The sequence below is a fragment of the Babylonia areolata genome, chromosome 31, assembly GCF_041734735.1.
Source record: "Babylonia areolata isolate BAREFJ2019XMU chromosome 31, ASM4173473v1, whole genome shotgun sequence".
Taxonomy (NCBI): domain Eukaryota; kingdom Metazoa; phylum Mollusca; class Gastropoda; order Neogastropoda; family Buccinidae; genus Babylonia; species Babylonia areolata.
The window spans coordinates 25,666,305-25,683,747 of NC_134906.1; the positions used below are offsets into that span (position 1 = coordinate 25,666,305).

General features: G+C 39.9%; 1 protein-coding gene across 2 annotated transcripts in view; it reads left to right on the forward strand.

Annotated features, from left to right (window-relative positions):
- The first annotated feature begins 297 nt into the window (after positions 1 to 297).
- The window catches only part of LOC143275919 (galactoside alpha-(1,2)-fucosyltransferase 1-like), a 20,359-nt gene continuing 3,213 nt past the window's right edge, over positions 298 to 17,443 (forward strand). Inside the window, exon 1 of one of the 2 annotated variants that reach the window (XM_076580254.1) lies at positions 298 to 412. In XM_076580254.1, coding sequence (XP_076436369.1) covers positions 391 to 412 — 22 coding nt within the window. In that variant the 5' untranslated portion in view covers positions 298 to 390. Of the gene's footprint in view, positions 413 to 12,060; positions 12,326 to 17,443 lie in introns of those variants that run through there. The other variant, XM_076580252.1, reaches the window with a different exon arrangement.

Sequence of the window (17,443 nt, forward strand, 5' to 3'; positions counted from 1 at the left end):
TATTGCGCCCGTATGCTCTTAAGATGTGTTGCTTTGTCAGCTGCACCACATACGGGAGTGTGAGTGTAATCATGTAATCAATAACCTTCCGACACACTTGGAGGAGCAGGTAGCTGGTGTGTGTGTGTGTGTGTGTGTGCGCGCGCGACATCTCAGGTGAGCGATTTGCCGTCAATGTACAAATCAGTACGCCCAGTTGCGCCCTTTCTATAACGCAACACAAACGTGGTGACTGTCGTGCACACTGCACTTCTACTGTGTTTGCCTTGTGATCCCCAGCTGGGACGGATGAAAAATGCCGGGAGAAGGAGGTGGACAAAAAATGGATGGGATGAAATAGGTCTGTTTAGCACATGTCACCTCCTGTGTCGTGTACAGTCTCTCTTCATCATGCCATACAGCTCAAAACGAAGTGAGTAATATGTGGTTGTTGTGTGTGTTCGTTCTTCAGTTTAGCGTCTTTTCACTATCAGTGGTATTAGACGATTAACAATTCTTATTAGATAAAAAGCTTTTTATAAACCCACAGAGATTACCAGATATTCCAACTGATTTCAGTTTGTATAACAGACGTTTGTGCCAAACCTGATCGTAGGTGGTTGTTGATGTTTTTTTTTAACGTCAAAAAACGTTGCTGGTACACTTTTTCTGCGAGCAAACTGATGTTTTATTTGAGTTGTAATCTTTACTTGGTGTTCGACTGTTGATCTTCCTTTTCTAAAGCCAGCCTGGTTCACTGGAATGATATTGTATTTTTCGCAGTAAGTTATTATTCCAAACGGGACTATTTTTTTCCATTAATTTACTGACATGCGAGGTCAAACCAATAGGCCTATAGCTATTTTTTTTTTTTTTATATTACGTTTAGGTTTTCCTGCTTTTAAAACGGGTACAACTATTTATGTTTTCCATATCTGTGGTACAGTTCCAGATATCCAACATTTCTGATATATTTTGTGTAGGAAAACGATTTTTATTTTTTTATTTTTTATTTTTTTGCAATGTGTTTTAGCATCACATTAGATAGTGCATCGATGCCAACTGAACTTTTTTTTAATTGCTAAGGGAAGGTATAGCGGTTTGTAACTCCTCATATGTAATAGGAGAATTAAACCACAAGTCATTTTGCGGAATGGTATCACTGTATAAAGCACTGTTTTCTTCCCTGTCTCTGTGTGTTTTACACGCAGGTGATAAGCCTTCGTATTTGCTATTTTTCGCAAACATTTCAACAAAGATTTCTGCCTTTTCCTGATCTGATAGAAACTTGTTTTGTGAGTCATTTGATATTGGGCAACTTGGTAGCTTTATTCCATTTTTCATTTCTTTCATTTTTGTCCAAACTTTGTTAAAGTCTTTATGATGTGAATTTTCTTGTGAACAAAATGATGACCAATGATCTTTTTCTTTTTTTTTTTTTTTTAGCTTGGGCTACAGTCATATTACTCTGAGTGTTTGCATTCTTCATTTCTTTGCGGTTCTGGGGCTCACTGTCCGCGAGGTAGTTCTTAAATGCTTCTTTCTTGTAATTAACTGCCTTTTCACATACATCATCCCACCAGACATTGCCTGAACGGTCACCTGACTTCACAGCCTTTACTTTTGAGATCGACATATCAGCTGCTGATAACACAGCTTCTGTAAAATTTGAATACATTACATCTACACTCTCATTCTCAAGTTTTTCAAAGTCGTGAGAGGTAAGAATGTTTTGAAATAAATCCCAATTTGCATTTTTATATTTACATTTTGGAATTATGTCGACGTTATTATCAGGCTGGTTATCATCATCAGCTGTTGTAATGATGATAGGCACATGGTCGCTTCCCAATGTGTCTTTATGTGTTTTCCCAGGTACATGATGGGACTAGCTCCGGGGATATTAGTGTCAGGTCAATTGCTGTTGGTCTGTGTGTAGAGACGTCAGGACTTCTAGTAACACTACCATCATTCATAAGATAAAAGGGACTGTCAGTGATGTTTTCTATTAACCGATTGCTTGTCACAGTTTTACAGTCCTTTTCCCAGAATGGAGCGTGAGCATTGAAATCACCAGCTATTACCCACTTACCAGGCTGTTGTTCTTGTAATATTCTAAGCCACTCAGTATTTCGATCGTTTGGACCTTTCGGAAGATAAACGGAAAGTACGTTAAGAATTAGCTTGTTGCTAAATTTTACTGTAGCTGCACAAGAGTGTATGTCAAAGCTTGCAATAGATTTTGAAACATGAGACTCACATGGATTATACTGCAATTCCCTAAGTACATAAACAGCAGTACTTATCTTCTTGCCCTCGTTCCCAGTTTCATATACTGGTGGAAAATAATAATTTGGAAGTTTGGGAAGCTTACATGCACTGATGTTAAGTGACTGCAAAATCAAAACGTCACACTTACTTGATGCCAGAAAATGTTTCAAATAGGCCAGGTTAGATAGAATAGATCTGCAGTTCCACTGGAGCAGCCTAATTTGTAATCGCGTTTGCTTTTTTATTACTGGTTATCTTTCCTATCAAACAGGAATATAATGTTATTGATATTACATGAATAAATCAAACTGTATGATGGTTAGAAAATAGATAGTAAGTGAAAGAAAACGGGGAAACCAAAATAATAGGCTAAATATTGTCAACGAAAAATGCACTTGCAAACGGCAGGAAGAAAGGTCACTCAGCAAAACAAGAATATCGCTCAGCACAAAAGTTAATCAGTGCCAGGCAGAAGTTGACGCAAATGTTAATAGAACACTGGCCAGTCCATCAGTGCGTCGTAAGGATTGTACCAGCCGTGATGAAAGGGGGCGGGGTTCTGGTGATGGTGGAACCTGGCTCTGCGTGTTGATTTCTTTGGTGTTTCCCAGAGAAGATAATAATAATAATAATAATGGATACTTATATAGCACACTATCCAGAAATCTGCTCTAGGTGCTTTACAAAAACGCTTTTGTTAACATAATACATCATATCTATGTTACATACACACACCAAAATGTGACTACACACACACACACACACACACACACACACACACACACACACACACGCGCGCGCGCGCTGCATACATACATTTTAACATACATGTGTATCTAATAGCTACCCTAACACATACGCACACATAGGCAGGCACAAACTTACATAAACACACGCACACACAATACACATTCATATACATGCATGTAGTTATGTACACATACATAATTATGTATACACACAAAGTCAAGCACAGCTAACGCAAAGGAAGTGGACCTGCCACAATTGAACTTATTGCTGAGGGAAAAGGTGAGTTTTGAGACGAGATTTAAAAGATGCGAGGGAATCAGAATGACGGAGGTTATCAGGGAGCTTGTTCCACGTCTTTGGCGATTGAAAAGAAAACGATCTGTGTCCATAGGTCTTACTTCTAACGTGAGGTATCCTGAGAAGTCGAGTATCAGAGGAAGAACGGAGCTGGCGAGACGGGATATAGATATGGATGAGTTCAGAAAGATACTTGGGGCCAGATCCGTTGACTGCAGAAAAGGTCAGAGTGGATAGCTTATAGTCTATCTTCTATAGAAGATCTCGAACATGTCGCCCGATGTTTCCTGCGAGGATGCTGGTTCTTCTGCCGTTGGGGTGGACAGCGTCTCTGAGGGCGTTGGTCTTGAGGTTGTCGTTCTTTATAAATGATATGTTTTTTTCGTCAAACAGTTCCGAAGCCACCATTGCGTTGAACAGTTGTCTCTTGACCTCCAGTTTTGAATCTTTGACAGTGGTTGCTGAACTTACGATGAACTTTGTTGTTGGATTTTTCTTGCAGTGTCTTTCAGTGTTGAGATAAAGAAATTACTCAGTGTCTTCTGTTGTATCTTTTTGATTTGAAGTCGTTGATGCCATTGTGATGGGGTGGTAAGGTGGTGTTAGAGAAGGTGAAGACAGGTAGAAGGTGTTAGCAGAAGAGAGCGGCAGTCAGGCAAGGTAGACTCGGGAAGGCAGTGCGCTGGTTTTCTACTTTTATTCACTTTCATTCTTCCAGACCTTATATTCTGCTCCGCCGAACCGCAAAGCCAGCGCCGCGAAGCGACTCACGAAACCGGGCCTCCGCGAGCCTTGAGGGGCCAAGCTTGTGTTTGTTTGACCAAATTTAGCGGCTTCTGACTTTCGGCTCGGGGAACTAACATAGACATATTATATATCACACAAAACTACAAGAGACGAGCATTTTCTTAAGCTAGACCATTTTCTACAAAAAAAATGTAGTTAAAAACTATAAACAAAAAGAGTCACTGAATGAATGAGCTTTTAACGAGTTCATGTACATTATTTTGAACATTACAACAATTAATACGTCGCGATATGTAATATAACTGCAACAGTTAAGTAACTGAAAATCCTGAATTTCCAACTACATAAAAATCATCTATAGAATCTGCTTCTAGAGTAAAGATTTTTTTATGTCAAAATGCAAGAGAAAACTCAACGGACAGCTCCCGTGTCGGCACCGCTTGGCGGTGCTTTTGGCACTCAGTTGTGATCGACAATGAAATACTTAGTTTAAACCAACTACAACACAATTATACATGTATGATACTAATCAGATTGATAACAGAAATGCAAACATCTGCAAGACACGCTATAAAAATGTCTAGGTATTGTAAAAACATATTTTGCTCAAATCGGCACTGACGAATTCCAATGGCTTGAAGTAGAGATAGTTTTGTGGGGCCGAAATGCTGTCAGACATTTCGTACCATCGCATGCCTATAACTTAGGTGTACACGGTAAGCAGTACACGAGAAGAAAGCTTAATCATTTACATTTTAATGCACAGTCTAGATTCCACGGCAACTATATCGATTTATAGAAAACGAAGGTATTTTGTATGTTTCAACAGAGTGGATTTCGAAGATCGCGCCAAAACTCATTCACATAAATATTAGTTTTAAAAGAGTTATAGGCTTTCTGGCCAAATGATATCATTACAGTTGTGAAGTATGCTCTTTCTGAAGTCCAATAACATAAAACTATGATCTCATCTATAAGGAAGTGTTTATAATTTAACAAATTGATGAAAAATCATACGGTTCCCTGTAAAGGGAGATAACTTGTGACCGATTTACAAACTTCCTTAGTAACCTTCGGCGAGTCACAAAAGTCGTCTGCTGAGCTGGCCCAACGCAGATCGTAGCCAACCCGGCTACACCACAATGAATGACAACAGCTTCAGGCTTTTTCTCTGTGGTGGTGACAGCTTGAAGTAAATTTCTGGTGTCAGACACTGTGTGGGGTTTTTTTTTGCATGGAGGCTTTGAAGTGGTATGATCTGCCCAGTCTGTTTTCCTGCACACGGTTGAGCACGGAATCGTGGAGAATTGTTACCTGATTGGGAAATACCCCATTTTCTTCTTTCTTTGCAGAACATGTACTTCAACTCCACTTGAAGTGGGGTTGAAGTACATGTTCTGCAAAGAAACTTCTCCGTGCTTGATGCTGGGCTCTTCTTTCGCGTTTCTAACGCTGTTGCAAGGGTAATTCGCTCGGCTTTGTCAAGTTTGTTTGCACATCTCACCCGTTCACTTCCCTCCTCCCTCTGCGGGCCGAATGTGAGCCGTGACTGAAAGAGGGAAAGAAGGGACCCTTGTTTTGCGCTGCAAAAAACTGTACAGCTGTATATCGTTGTACAAAGTTATAAAACAGGAAAAGTTTGAAAGTCATTTACACCGCTATTATGCAAACACACACATTAATTTTTATTCTAATGTATCATAAAGAGCATCTTCAACAGATAACACCTCCACAAAGTGAATGTATTTTGTGTTTTGTATGTTACTAATATTTCTTTTAATGATCATTTTCCCCGATTTGTAAATCCTGCCTCTCTCGGAAGGCCTGCTCGCGGCAACTAACAGGGCCGTGTCAATGACGGCCTGATCTATATTTATCCATAGTTGCGCCAGGTCTCATTTTCTTTTTTTCAATTAACGAGTCCTACCAAGCTTAATACAATTTTCTGTGACATCTTATTTGTATAAGAATCAGGAAAAACATTGTTAAATCCAATTAAATTACCACGTGGTCGTGCGAGACAGGGTTTATAATCTCTATACCATATCGGAATATAATTTTTAATTTCTTTGCAGCAATGACAAATTTTGATCAATTTAAAACAAATGTTCATAGCTGTTTTTATGTTGTTAATTTGTACTTTATAAAATTTTCCATAATATTACAACAGCAATGAGCACTGCCAAATCTTATTTTGGAATCGTCAGAACAACCGTTACTATGGTTCTAGAAACAGGGGCGATGTGTGTTGTGTTGTGTGTTTGTGTGTGTTGTGTTGTGTTGTGTGTGTGTGTGTGTGTGTGTGTGTGTGTTGCATGTGTGTGTTGTGTGTGTGGAGGAGAGGTGGGGGCAGGGGAGCGCGTGTGTGTGTATGTTTGTGCTTGCAGGTTGCCATGGATGCACTGACAATTGTTTGCACAAACGATTTTTCTTGTCGGGCCATGCAGCAATGCTGCGTGTATTTCAGTAAACAGAAGGAACCAAGCAACAGCAACAGCAGTGTGTGTGTGTGTGTGTGTGTGTGTGTGTTAGCCATCTGGCATTATCATTATCGGGTCCCTCAGAGAAACATACAGAAGGAACGTTTATGATTTAAAGTTTGTGAAAAAAAAAGTGTTCCATCCATGCTATGGCGCAAGATGATAATTATAGACATGATGTTTGTTTGATACAGCGCTTTCACTTCCAGACTGGCAGTTTGGTCACCTAAATCCTCTCACAAGATCTTTGATTAAATCGATGAATTTTTGGCAAGCGATTCTCTACGGAAAAAACAACAACAACAACAACAACAACAAGAGAGGCAAGGCCTTCAAGACTCACTGGTGATAAATTAAGTCCCCTAGCATTAATTACAGAGTAATTTCCCTTTTTTACTATCTGCACCAAAACGTTTGCAAAATAAATAAAAATTCCATGCTTAGCAAAAGAAGTTCCTGTTTGAACAGACACACAGATACACGGACACACACACACACACACACATACACACACACACACAGACAACCGAACACCGGGTTAAAACATAGACTTACTTTGTTTACACAAGTGAGTAAAAAAAAAAAAAACAACAAAAAAAACAACAACAACAACAACAACAAAAACACCCCCAAAACAGCCAGCGTCCGATAGTGACGCTGTTTTTTCTTGGCAGTGAGCCACTGCTAACTGGTTCTACCGGTTGTGTTGGTTGTAATGAAGGCTATACTTGGGATTTTATGTTGTGCTGGTTTTGTTGACTAACTCGTGTAAACAAAGTGAGTCTATGTTTTAACCCGGTGTTCGGTTGTCTCTGTGTGTGTGTGTGTGTGTGTGTGTGTCCGTGTGTCCGTGGTAAACTTTAACATTGACATTTTCTCTGCAAATACTTTGTCAGCTGACACCAAATTAGGCATAAAAATAGGAAAAATTCAGTTCTTTCCAGTCATCTTGTTTAAAACAATATTGCACCTCTGGGATGGGCACAAACAATAAAAAAGGAAGCCTAATTATATGCAAACTGCATTTACTGTTATATTTATATTTTTTGTATTCTCTAAACTTGGCACTTTGATCTGATATTCTGACCCAACAACAAGAGCAGTCATTATTATCATTTTTTGTTCAAACAGGAACTTCTTTTGCTAAGCACGGAAGTTTTATTTATTTTGCAAACGTTTTGGTGCAGATAGTGAAAAAGGGGAATTACTCTAATTAATGCTAGGGAACTTAATTTGCTTTAAACTGATCTTTCTCATCTTAAACATTACATTTTGAAATTATACTCAATACATAAGAAGCTTGTGTGTTTTACTCTCAGTCACAAGTGAGTCTTGAAGGCCTTGCCTCTCTTGTTCTTGTTTTTTTGTTTTTGTTTTTGTTTTTTGTTTTCCCCAAGGCCTGACTAAGCGCATTGGGTTACGCTGCTGGTCAGGCATCTGCTTGGCAGATGTGGTGTAGAGTATATGGATTTGTCCGAACGCAGTGACGCCTCCTTGAGCTACTGAAACTGAAACTGGTACAATGAGCACTTCTGTCTGTGATTGCAAGAGAGAGAGAGAGAGAGAGAGAGAACGCTGAACGCTGAACGACTTTAATGACTCAGGCCAACAGGCCCTATCATGACATTTGTGATAATATACCCCCCCCCCCCCACGCCCCCCCCCCCCCCCCCACCCCCCCAAAAAAAAAAAATCCACATGTCCATTATATTCAGGCGTCAAACAGACACACACACACACACACACACACACACACACACACACCCTTCATACGCTAAACAACAATCCAAACATACACTTTGTCATACTCATCCATTCACACACTCACGTTCTAATACCTGCCTACCTCACACGCCCATCCTAAAAAAAAAAATCATTCACACACACACACACACACACACACACACACACCACAGTGTGCGCACATGCATGCGTACACCCACACCCACACACAAGATAGAGAGAGAGAGAGAATGAATTAGCCTACTGACAGATGTTTTATTGAGGGTAGAATGGATAAGCTGGTCTTTAACACCATGCCCTCATACACACATACATACACACAATATGATAAAATCAATGAAATAAGTGAGAGAGAGGAGTTATTTATATATATATATATATATATATATTTTTTTTTTTTTTTTTTTTTTTTTTTAACTGTTTATAGAGATGCTGATTTTTTACTGTGAATTTGATTTCATTGATCTAAGTTTTGAAGTTGAGCTGAGATGTTTAATTTTACTAGAAAGATGCTAAATCCTACTGATGTAATTGATGTTTTTTTCTATGACTTGAATTGTGATGCTTTTGTGCCTGTAATTGATGCTCCTATGCCCTATTTGTTTTAAATTTGGTTCTGTGTTTTACAGATCAGCATTAGTTTACATTGACTACACCACAATATTTATTTGACACATTGTGCGTGTGCATATATACAATAAGGGTGCATGCATACAAGCGGGTGTGCACACGCAAGTACGTGTGTATGAAATTGTTTAAAGTTGTTTTATCTTATTTTATTTTATTCATATATATATATATATATATATATATATAAAATATCAGATTTATTTTGCTATGACTGAGTTGAGTGTGATTTTGTTATATGTTGTGTGCCAATTTTTACCGCTTTGTTTGTAAGCTATTTCATTATCGGATTTGCTTTGCTATGACTGAGCTGAGTGTGATTTTGGTATATGTTGTGTGCCAAATTTTACTGCTTTATTTATAATCTATTTCATTATCAGATTTGCTTTGATGTGACTGATTTGAGTGTGATTTTGTTATTACATATGTTGTGAGGCAAAGTTTACCGTTTTGCTTGCAATCTGTTTCATTATCAGATTTGCTTTGCTATGACTGAGTTGAGTGTGATTTTGTTACTACATATGTTGTGAGCCAAAGTTTTCTGTTTTGCTTGTAATCTGTTTCATTATTGACTCACTTGTGTAAACAAAGTGAGTATATGCTTTAACCTGGTGTTCAGTTGTGTGTGTGTGTGTGTGTGTGTGTGTGTGTGTGTCCCCGTGGTAAACTTTAACATTGCCATTTTCTCTGCAAATACTTTGTCAGTTGACACCAAATTTGGCATAAAAATAGGAAAAATTCAGTTCTTTCCAGTCATCTTGTTTAAAACAATATTGCACCTATGGGATGGGCACACAAAAAAAGAAGCCAAATTATATGCACACTGAATTTACTGTTATATATATATATTTTTTATTCTCTAAACTTGGCGCTTTGATCTGATATTCTGACACAACAACAAGAGCAGTCATTTTTATCATTTTTTGTTCAAACAAGAACTTCTTTTGCTAAGCATGGAAGTTATATTTATTTTGCATGTCTTTGGTGCAGATAGTAAAAAAAAAGGGGGGAGAAAAGGGGAATTAAACTGTAATTAATGCTATTGGGCTTAATTTGCTTTTAAGTGATCTTTCTCATCTTAAACATTACATTTTGAAATTATACTCAATACATAAAAAGCTTGTGTGTTTTACTGGGAATGATAAAATATCTTTTTGTAACCTTTCTGTCTCTTTTTTCTTATTAAAAAAATTTTTTTTTAAATAACTGTTCTTGTCAACAACGTAATTCGTAGCGTTGCCTTTGGGTTTGAAGAACAAACAAGTATCACATTTCAATCTGCGAATAGTTGTCTTCACCTGTGCCAGCTCTGTGGACTGTCTTTGCTAGCAGTCAGCTGAACTGCCAGGCGACTATTGAGCGGAACGGAGTCAACTAAACTGTGTCCAACTCTTCTCTTATCCTCTCCTCTCAACGATGTCATGATGACATGCGGCACTGTACGTGATATTTGCTAACAGCCAGACATTCTACAGTTTGGTGAAGGTCAACAGCTTGCATGTGTGTGTGTGTGTGTGTGTGTGTGTGTGTGTGTGTGTGTGTGTGTGTGTGTGTGTGACAAAGCTTCAAACTTTGTCACCTTCAGTCAAGGTTGGGACTCATTGTCGGTTTTTGGTGTTCTCGCCGACGGGCGCAATAGCCGAGTGGTTAGGTTAAAGCGTTGGACTGTCAGTCTGAGGGTCCCGGGTTCGAATCACGGTGACGGCGCCTGGTGGGTAAAGGGTGGAGATTTTTACGATCTCCCAGGTCAGCATATGTGCAGACCTGCTAGTGCCTGAACCCCCTTCGTGTGTATATGCAAGCAGAAGATCAAATACGCACGTTAAAGATCCTGTAATCCATGTCAGCGTTCGGTGGGTTATGGAAACAAGAACATACCCAGCATGCACACCCCCGAAAACGGAGTATTGGTGCCTACATGGCGGGGTAAAAACGGTCATACACGTAAAAGCCCACTCGTGTGGGTACGAGTGAACGCAGAAGAAGAAGATGGTGTTCTCGCCAACCGCCTACGTCCTTCTGGCCTCGTCTTCAATCGTCTTTCTATCGGCATTGGGAGTGAGCAGAGTGGACTTGTCATCACTGGCCTGTTTAAGTCTGTCCTGCAGCACGCAACGTGATGACAAACAGGAAGACTGATGGTGGTGGAGTCGTGGCTGCAGCTGCTCCCCTTTTTACTAGGTGGCCAGTCTGGTGTTGCGGGATTTTGGATGTTGCGAATCGTCCCGGCCGCCGTCGTCGGCTGAGCTTGAAGACTGGTGGTCCTGAAGACAGCTAGCTGCGGGTAACAAAAAAACAACAACAGTTTCAGTTTCAGTAGCTCACGGAGGCGTCACTGCGCTTGGACAAATCCATATACGCTACACCACATCTGCCAAGCAGATGCCTGACCAGCAGCGTAACCCAACGTGCTTAGTCAGGCCTTGAGACAAAAAAAAAAAAAAAAAAAAAAGAAGAAGAAGAAAAAAACAACGAGATAAATATATATAAAAAAAGAACTGCTATTACTACTGCTAATAATATAAACAACTTAATAAATAAATTATAAAAAAAAAACCAACAAACAAACAAACAAACCCCAACATCCTCGAACTGACAACAAACTACAAATTTCCATCCGCCCGACCACACCCCTCACAATGGCGCTAGCTCTGCAAACAACAGCGACAATTAACTGACAACCACTGCAAACAGCAGCCGTGACAAATAACCATTGCGAACAACAACAACAACAACAACAACTGGTGACCACCATTTGTGAACAAGAAGAAGAACAACAACTGATCAATCACCAGAACGAACAACAACAAATGTCTACCTCTGCGAACGGCAACAACAACCCCTCCGATCACGATCAAAACAGCTCCATCCTGTTGTGAACAACGACTAACAACGCACGCCACGAAAGACAACAACAACAATAACAATAACAGCAACCGCGAATTAGAACTACAACTCCCACTGCGAACAACAATTGACTATCCCTGTGAACGAGGTATTTAAAAAAAACAACAACCCCCGAAACAAAAAAAAACAAAAAACAAAAAAAACAACCAAAAAAAAACCCCCACACACACACACACACACACACACACAAAACAAAGAAACACACACACACACACACACACACACACACACAGAGAAAATCATGCGTGGATAGGAATCACTCGAAGTCAGTCAACATCCGACTTGCTGCACACTTCGTGCAGGCCTTACACAGATAAGAATTGGGGTCAAGTGGCGCAGTTAACAACGTGTTCCACTTTACGTGTTTTCTTCACGGGAAAGCTAGGTTCGGGAATGGAAGAGAGTCAAGGATGAGAACAAGAAGAAGAAGAAATGGAAGAAGTTCGGTCTTTTGGGGGTGTTGAGCCTGTTGGCATTCGTCGCTTACGGAATTCTTCTCACCATGGCCAACTGTTGTGTGAGAAGTGAGTTCTTATGGTGATCGTCTGTGCGTTTCTCTCTCTCTCTCTCGTCTCTCTCGTCTCTCTGGGTGTCTGCCTCTTTGTCTGTCTTCCCAACCCCCCTCCCCTCTCTCTCCTGGTTTAGAGCTGCTCTTGCCCTGCCGGCCAGACTTGGTGTACTTCGTCTCAGCAACAACAACGTCCATCGTTATAGCAAAGTGAACCAGGAAGAATATTCTCTTTGTACGAGGGTCATTCAATAAATAAGGTGAATTTTTCGGTATAAGGACTTCTAATACAGATAGAAGCTTACTTTTTTTTTTTTTTTTTTTTTTTTTTTTACTTCTTTTTCACATGGATTTAATTTGTTTTGCAGATTAAAAAAAACTTTGAGAGTTTTGGCGATTAACAAAGATGGCCGACCAAGAAGCATGCTCCAGGATTGAACAGCGGTCAGTTATCAAGTTTTTGGTTACTGAAGGGTGCAAACCAGTTGAAATTCATAGGAGAATGTCAACTGTGTATGGTGCCACATGTTTCAGCCGAAAAAATGTCTACAAGTGGGCTAAATTGTTTAAAGAAGGACGGAGCAGTGTTGAGGATGAAGACAGGCCTGGAAGGCCTACAGAAGTGAGGTCTCCTGAGGTGATCGAATCAGTCAATGACCTCATTCAGTCTGACAGAAGGGTGACAGTGGATGACATTGCAAGGACTTTGAGCTTATCTGTTGGGACAGCACACAAAATTGTCCATGATGACCTTGGCTACTCGAAGGTCAGCTGCCGGTGGGTGCCAACGATGCAAGGCCTCACACAGCAGCCCGAACGGTGCAGACCATCAACGAGCTGGGCTGGGAACTGCTCCCTCATCCCCCTTACAGCCCAGACCTTGCCCCTTCAGACTTTCACCTGTCTGGTCCCTTGAAAGCGTTCACGAGAGGCACGAAGTTTGAAAGTGACGATGAAGTCAAAAGTGTTGTGAGCGACTGGCTGAGACATCAGTCCAAAGATTTTTACGCTGAGGGAATACGGAAGCTTGTGCACAGATGGGAAAAGTGTGTGACAGTGCTGGGAGACTACGTTGAAAAAAAAGAAAAGAAGTAATCTTCTATCTGTATTAGAAGTCCTTATACCGAAAAATTCACCTTATTTATTGAATGACCCTCGTATAAAAAAAGAAAAAGAAAAAAAAAAGATGGACTACGTTTGTTTGTTTGTTCGAATGCCCAGGGCATGCAGATCTAAGAATAAGATTTTTTTAGAAGACCCAACGAGAGTTGCTGCATGATAAAGGCCGTCGACCACGGGGCGTGAGCGTCCGACGGTCGGCCGCGCATCGCTTTTTGATGTCTCGCTACATTGTCGCGCATGGTTATCTTATTTATTTATTTATTTATTTATTTTTTTTTTTACATTATAGTTATTATTTATTTATTTATTTGTGTAAGCTTATCTATTATTTATTCACCTTTTTTTTTTTTCCCCTCAAGGCCTGACTAAGCGCGTTGGGTTACGCTGCTGGTCAGGCATCTGCTTGGCAGATGTGGTGTTGCGTATATGGATTTGTCCGAACGCAGTGACACCTCCTTGAGCTACTGAAACTGAAACTGAAACTGTCGCGCGGACGTCTGAAACCTGTAGCGAGGCGTGTAGCTCGACACACACTGATGCGACAAACCTCCCCAGGCATCACATCACGCATCACGCTCCATATATGGAAAGTCACGTGCTGTCAGTGTCGCCCTGACGATCATTTATTGTTGATACTGAAGAGGAAATCATGGTTGACTGTTGCCATGAAAATACCCCCCGAGGAAGAAAACAGAAAACTTTTTTGTTTTGTTGTTGTTGTTGTTGTTGTTGATGATGTTGTAGTTGTTTTTTTTTTTTTTTAATTATTATTATTTTTTTTACATTTGAAATGGGGCAGCAGCTAGATAGAACATGCTTTTGTTGTTTTATATACTGTTTGTTTCTTTATTTTCTTTTGACTTTTTTTCAAACACATCACCGCGTGTCCTTGAATTTATTCATCACACACCTTATCCAGTTTATCTGTTTATTAGTTATTATTCAGTTACTTTTCCAGGCATGATATTGATATTCATTGCAAAATCAAATCATTTGATCAATCATTCGGTCACTCACCAGTCACTTGATTAATTGTTACATCAATCAAATGGTCTCTCATCTGTTAACTGTCTCAAACAATGTAATGAAATAAAATCTGTGTTGTTTAGCATGCCATTTTGTCTGTCTATTCATTCATGCAATTAGATAAACTGGATAAATTTATCATAGTTCATACTTATATATTCATTTATATGTATTCACTGGTTGAATTTTATTCACTTAATGGATAACTATAAGTCATCAACATTTTACTTATAAACATGAAACTGCATTTATTCATTATTTCATGTTATTAGTTTTCTACTAAATTGTTGACCTGTTTTAATTTTATCATTATTTTTCTTTTTTGCCATCCAGTTTTCACTGACTCTTTCCTTCAGTGAATATATTCTGCATTGTATTTGTTGATCTAATATTGTACTAGTCCTTATACAGGTCTATCTGTCCAACTGTCTGTCTGTACTTGATAATTTATTTAAGGATCATGCGTTTACTTCTTAATTTACTTGTACTTCATCATTCATTCCAAATATTTGACATGACTGGGTGAACTATAACAATTTATACTCTTGACTGATTGTTCATTTATTTTATCTCTTTTTTTTAATTCTTTTTTTTTTAATTTGAAGATTCTTTTTCTATTGCACTGGAAATAACAAAAAACATTACATGGTATGCAGCATGCAAACACTTGGCTACAGTATTTTCCTGTCTTGGTGACCAGACACAGCCATAGTGTGCAGAATCACAAATAAACAAATCTAGTTTTAAACACACACACACACACACACACACACACACACACACACACACATATATATATATATATATATATATATATATAGAGAGAGAGAGAGAGAGAGAGAGAGAGAGAGTTGGTGGATTGATCTTTTGACTGTAGAGCGAGAGAGAGAATATGTGTGAGTATATCTATCTATCTATCTATCTATTTTTATGCATGTGTGGTTGTGTGTGCCCTCTATGTGTTGATGTTTACAATCAGATACAAAAAGTATATATATATATAATATACCATATATATATATATATAATATACCATAAGAAAATGTAATAATTTGTTTAAGAAGAATTCTACATTGGAACCAAACCTGGTTGTCGCATTTCTTCATTTACATTAGTGTTGATGTGTGAGAATCCGGTACATGCAATTGTGACAGTTCTTTTCTTATAAATAAACATACAAATAAACTGCGCCTGTTATATATATATATATAACTGCAGATACAACCAGATTCCAACATTTTACAGTTCCAAACTATATGGTTTGAAACGAAAGAAAAGAAATTACAACTGCATTCAGCCCACGAAGGAGAAAACAATTATGTAAGCATGTATTTGTGTTCTCCAATATGAAGTAACACAAGTTACAATTGAAAATATCAAAATACACTGATATCATACAAATGATGTGTAAGTTATCAAACAGTGTTACCAAAACACTGATAATTTACAAGTCATTTGGCAAACTCCGTGTGAACAAACTGCTGGGAAATGTTTATTTCAGTTGAAGGTGAAATAAAGCAGATAAGTATGATAGGTAGGGAAGTTAAAATGCTATCTGAAATCAGTTGCTTACCAAACGCAAATTATACTGTTAATATTTGTGATTTGGATGAGAAAATAGTCACACTTAGCTGCAGTCAGCATAAATCCCATGATATTTGTATACAGTGAGCATGTGGATGAAGGAGTACATGAAGGAATGACTCTGTGTGTGTGTGTGTGTGTGTGTGTGTGTGTGTGTGTGTTCAGTAGTGTTTATGTGAGTGTGTGGTGTGGTGTGATGGTGGTGGTGGTGGTTGTGTGTGTGTGTGTGTGTGTGTGTGTGTGAGTGTGTTCAGTAGTGTTCAGTGGTATTTTTGCGTGTGGCGTAGTGTCGTGTGGTGTGTGTGTGTGTGTGTTCAGTAGTGTTTGTGTGTGGCGTGGTGTGGTGTGGTGGTGGTGGTGGTGGTGGTGTGTGTGTGTGTGTGTGTGTGTGTGTGTGTGTTCAGTAGGGTTTATGTGAATGCTCAGTAGTGTTTTGTGCGTGGTGGTGATGGTAGTGGTTGTGGTTTTGTGGCTTGTGGTGATTGTGGTGGTTGTGGTGATTGTGGTGACTGTGGTGGTTGTGGTGATGGTGGTGGTTGTGGCTTGTGGTGATTGTGGCTTGTGGTGATGGTGGTGGTTGTGGCTTGTGGTGATTGTGGTGGTTGTGGCTTGTGGTGATTGTGGCTTGTGGTGATTGTGGTGGTTGTGGCTTGTGGTGATTGTGGCTTGTGGTGATTGTGGTGGTTGTGGTTTTGTGGCTTGTGGTGATGGTGGTGGTTGTGGCTTGTGGTGATGGTGGTGGTTGTGGCTTGTGGTGATGGTGGTGGTTGTGGCTTTGTGGCTTGTGGTGATGGTGGTGGTTGTGGCTTTGTAGCTTGTGGTGATTGTGGTGGTTGTGGCTTGTGGTGATTGTGGCTTGTGGTGGTTGTGGCTTGTGGTGATTGTGGTGATTGTGGCTTGTGGCTTGTGGTGGTTGTGGCTTGTGGTGGTTGTGGCTTGTGGTGGTTGTGGTGATTGTGGCTTGTGGTGGTTGTGGCTTGTGGTGATGGTGGTGGTTGTGGCTTGTGGTGGTTGTGGTGATTGTGGCTTGTGGTGGTTGTTGCTTGTGGTGATTGTGGTGGTTGTGGCTTGTGGTGATGGTGGTGGTTGTGGCTTGTGGTGATTGTGGTGGTTGTGGCTTGTGGTGATGGTGGTGGTTGTGGCTTTGTGGCTTGTGGTGATGGTGGTGGTTGTGGCTTTGTGGCTTGTGGTGATTGTGGTGGTTGTGGCTTGTGTTAATTGTGGTGGTTGTGGCTTGTGGTGGTTGTGGCTTGTGGTGATGGTGGTGGTTGTGGCTTGTGGTGATTGTGGTGGTTGTGGCTTTGTGGCTTGTGGTGATGGTGGTGGTTGTGGCTTGTGGTGATTGTGGTGGTTGTGGCTTGTGGTGATTGTGGTGGTTGTGGCTTGTGGTGATTGTGGTGGT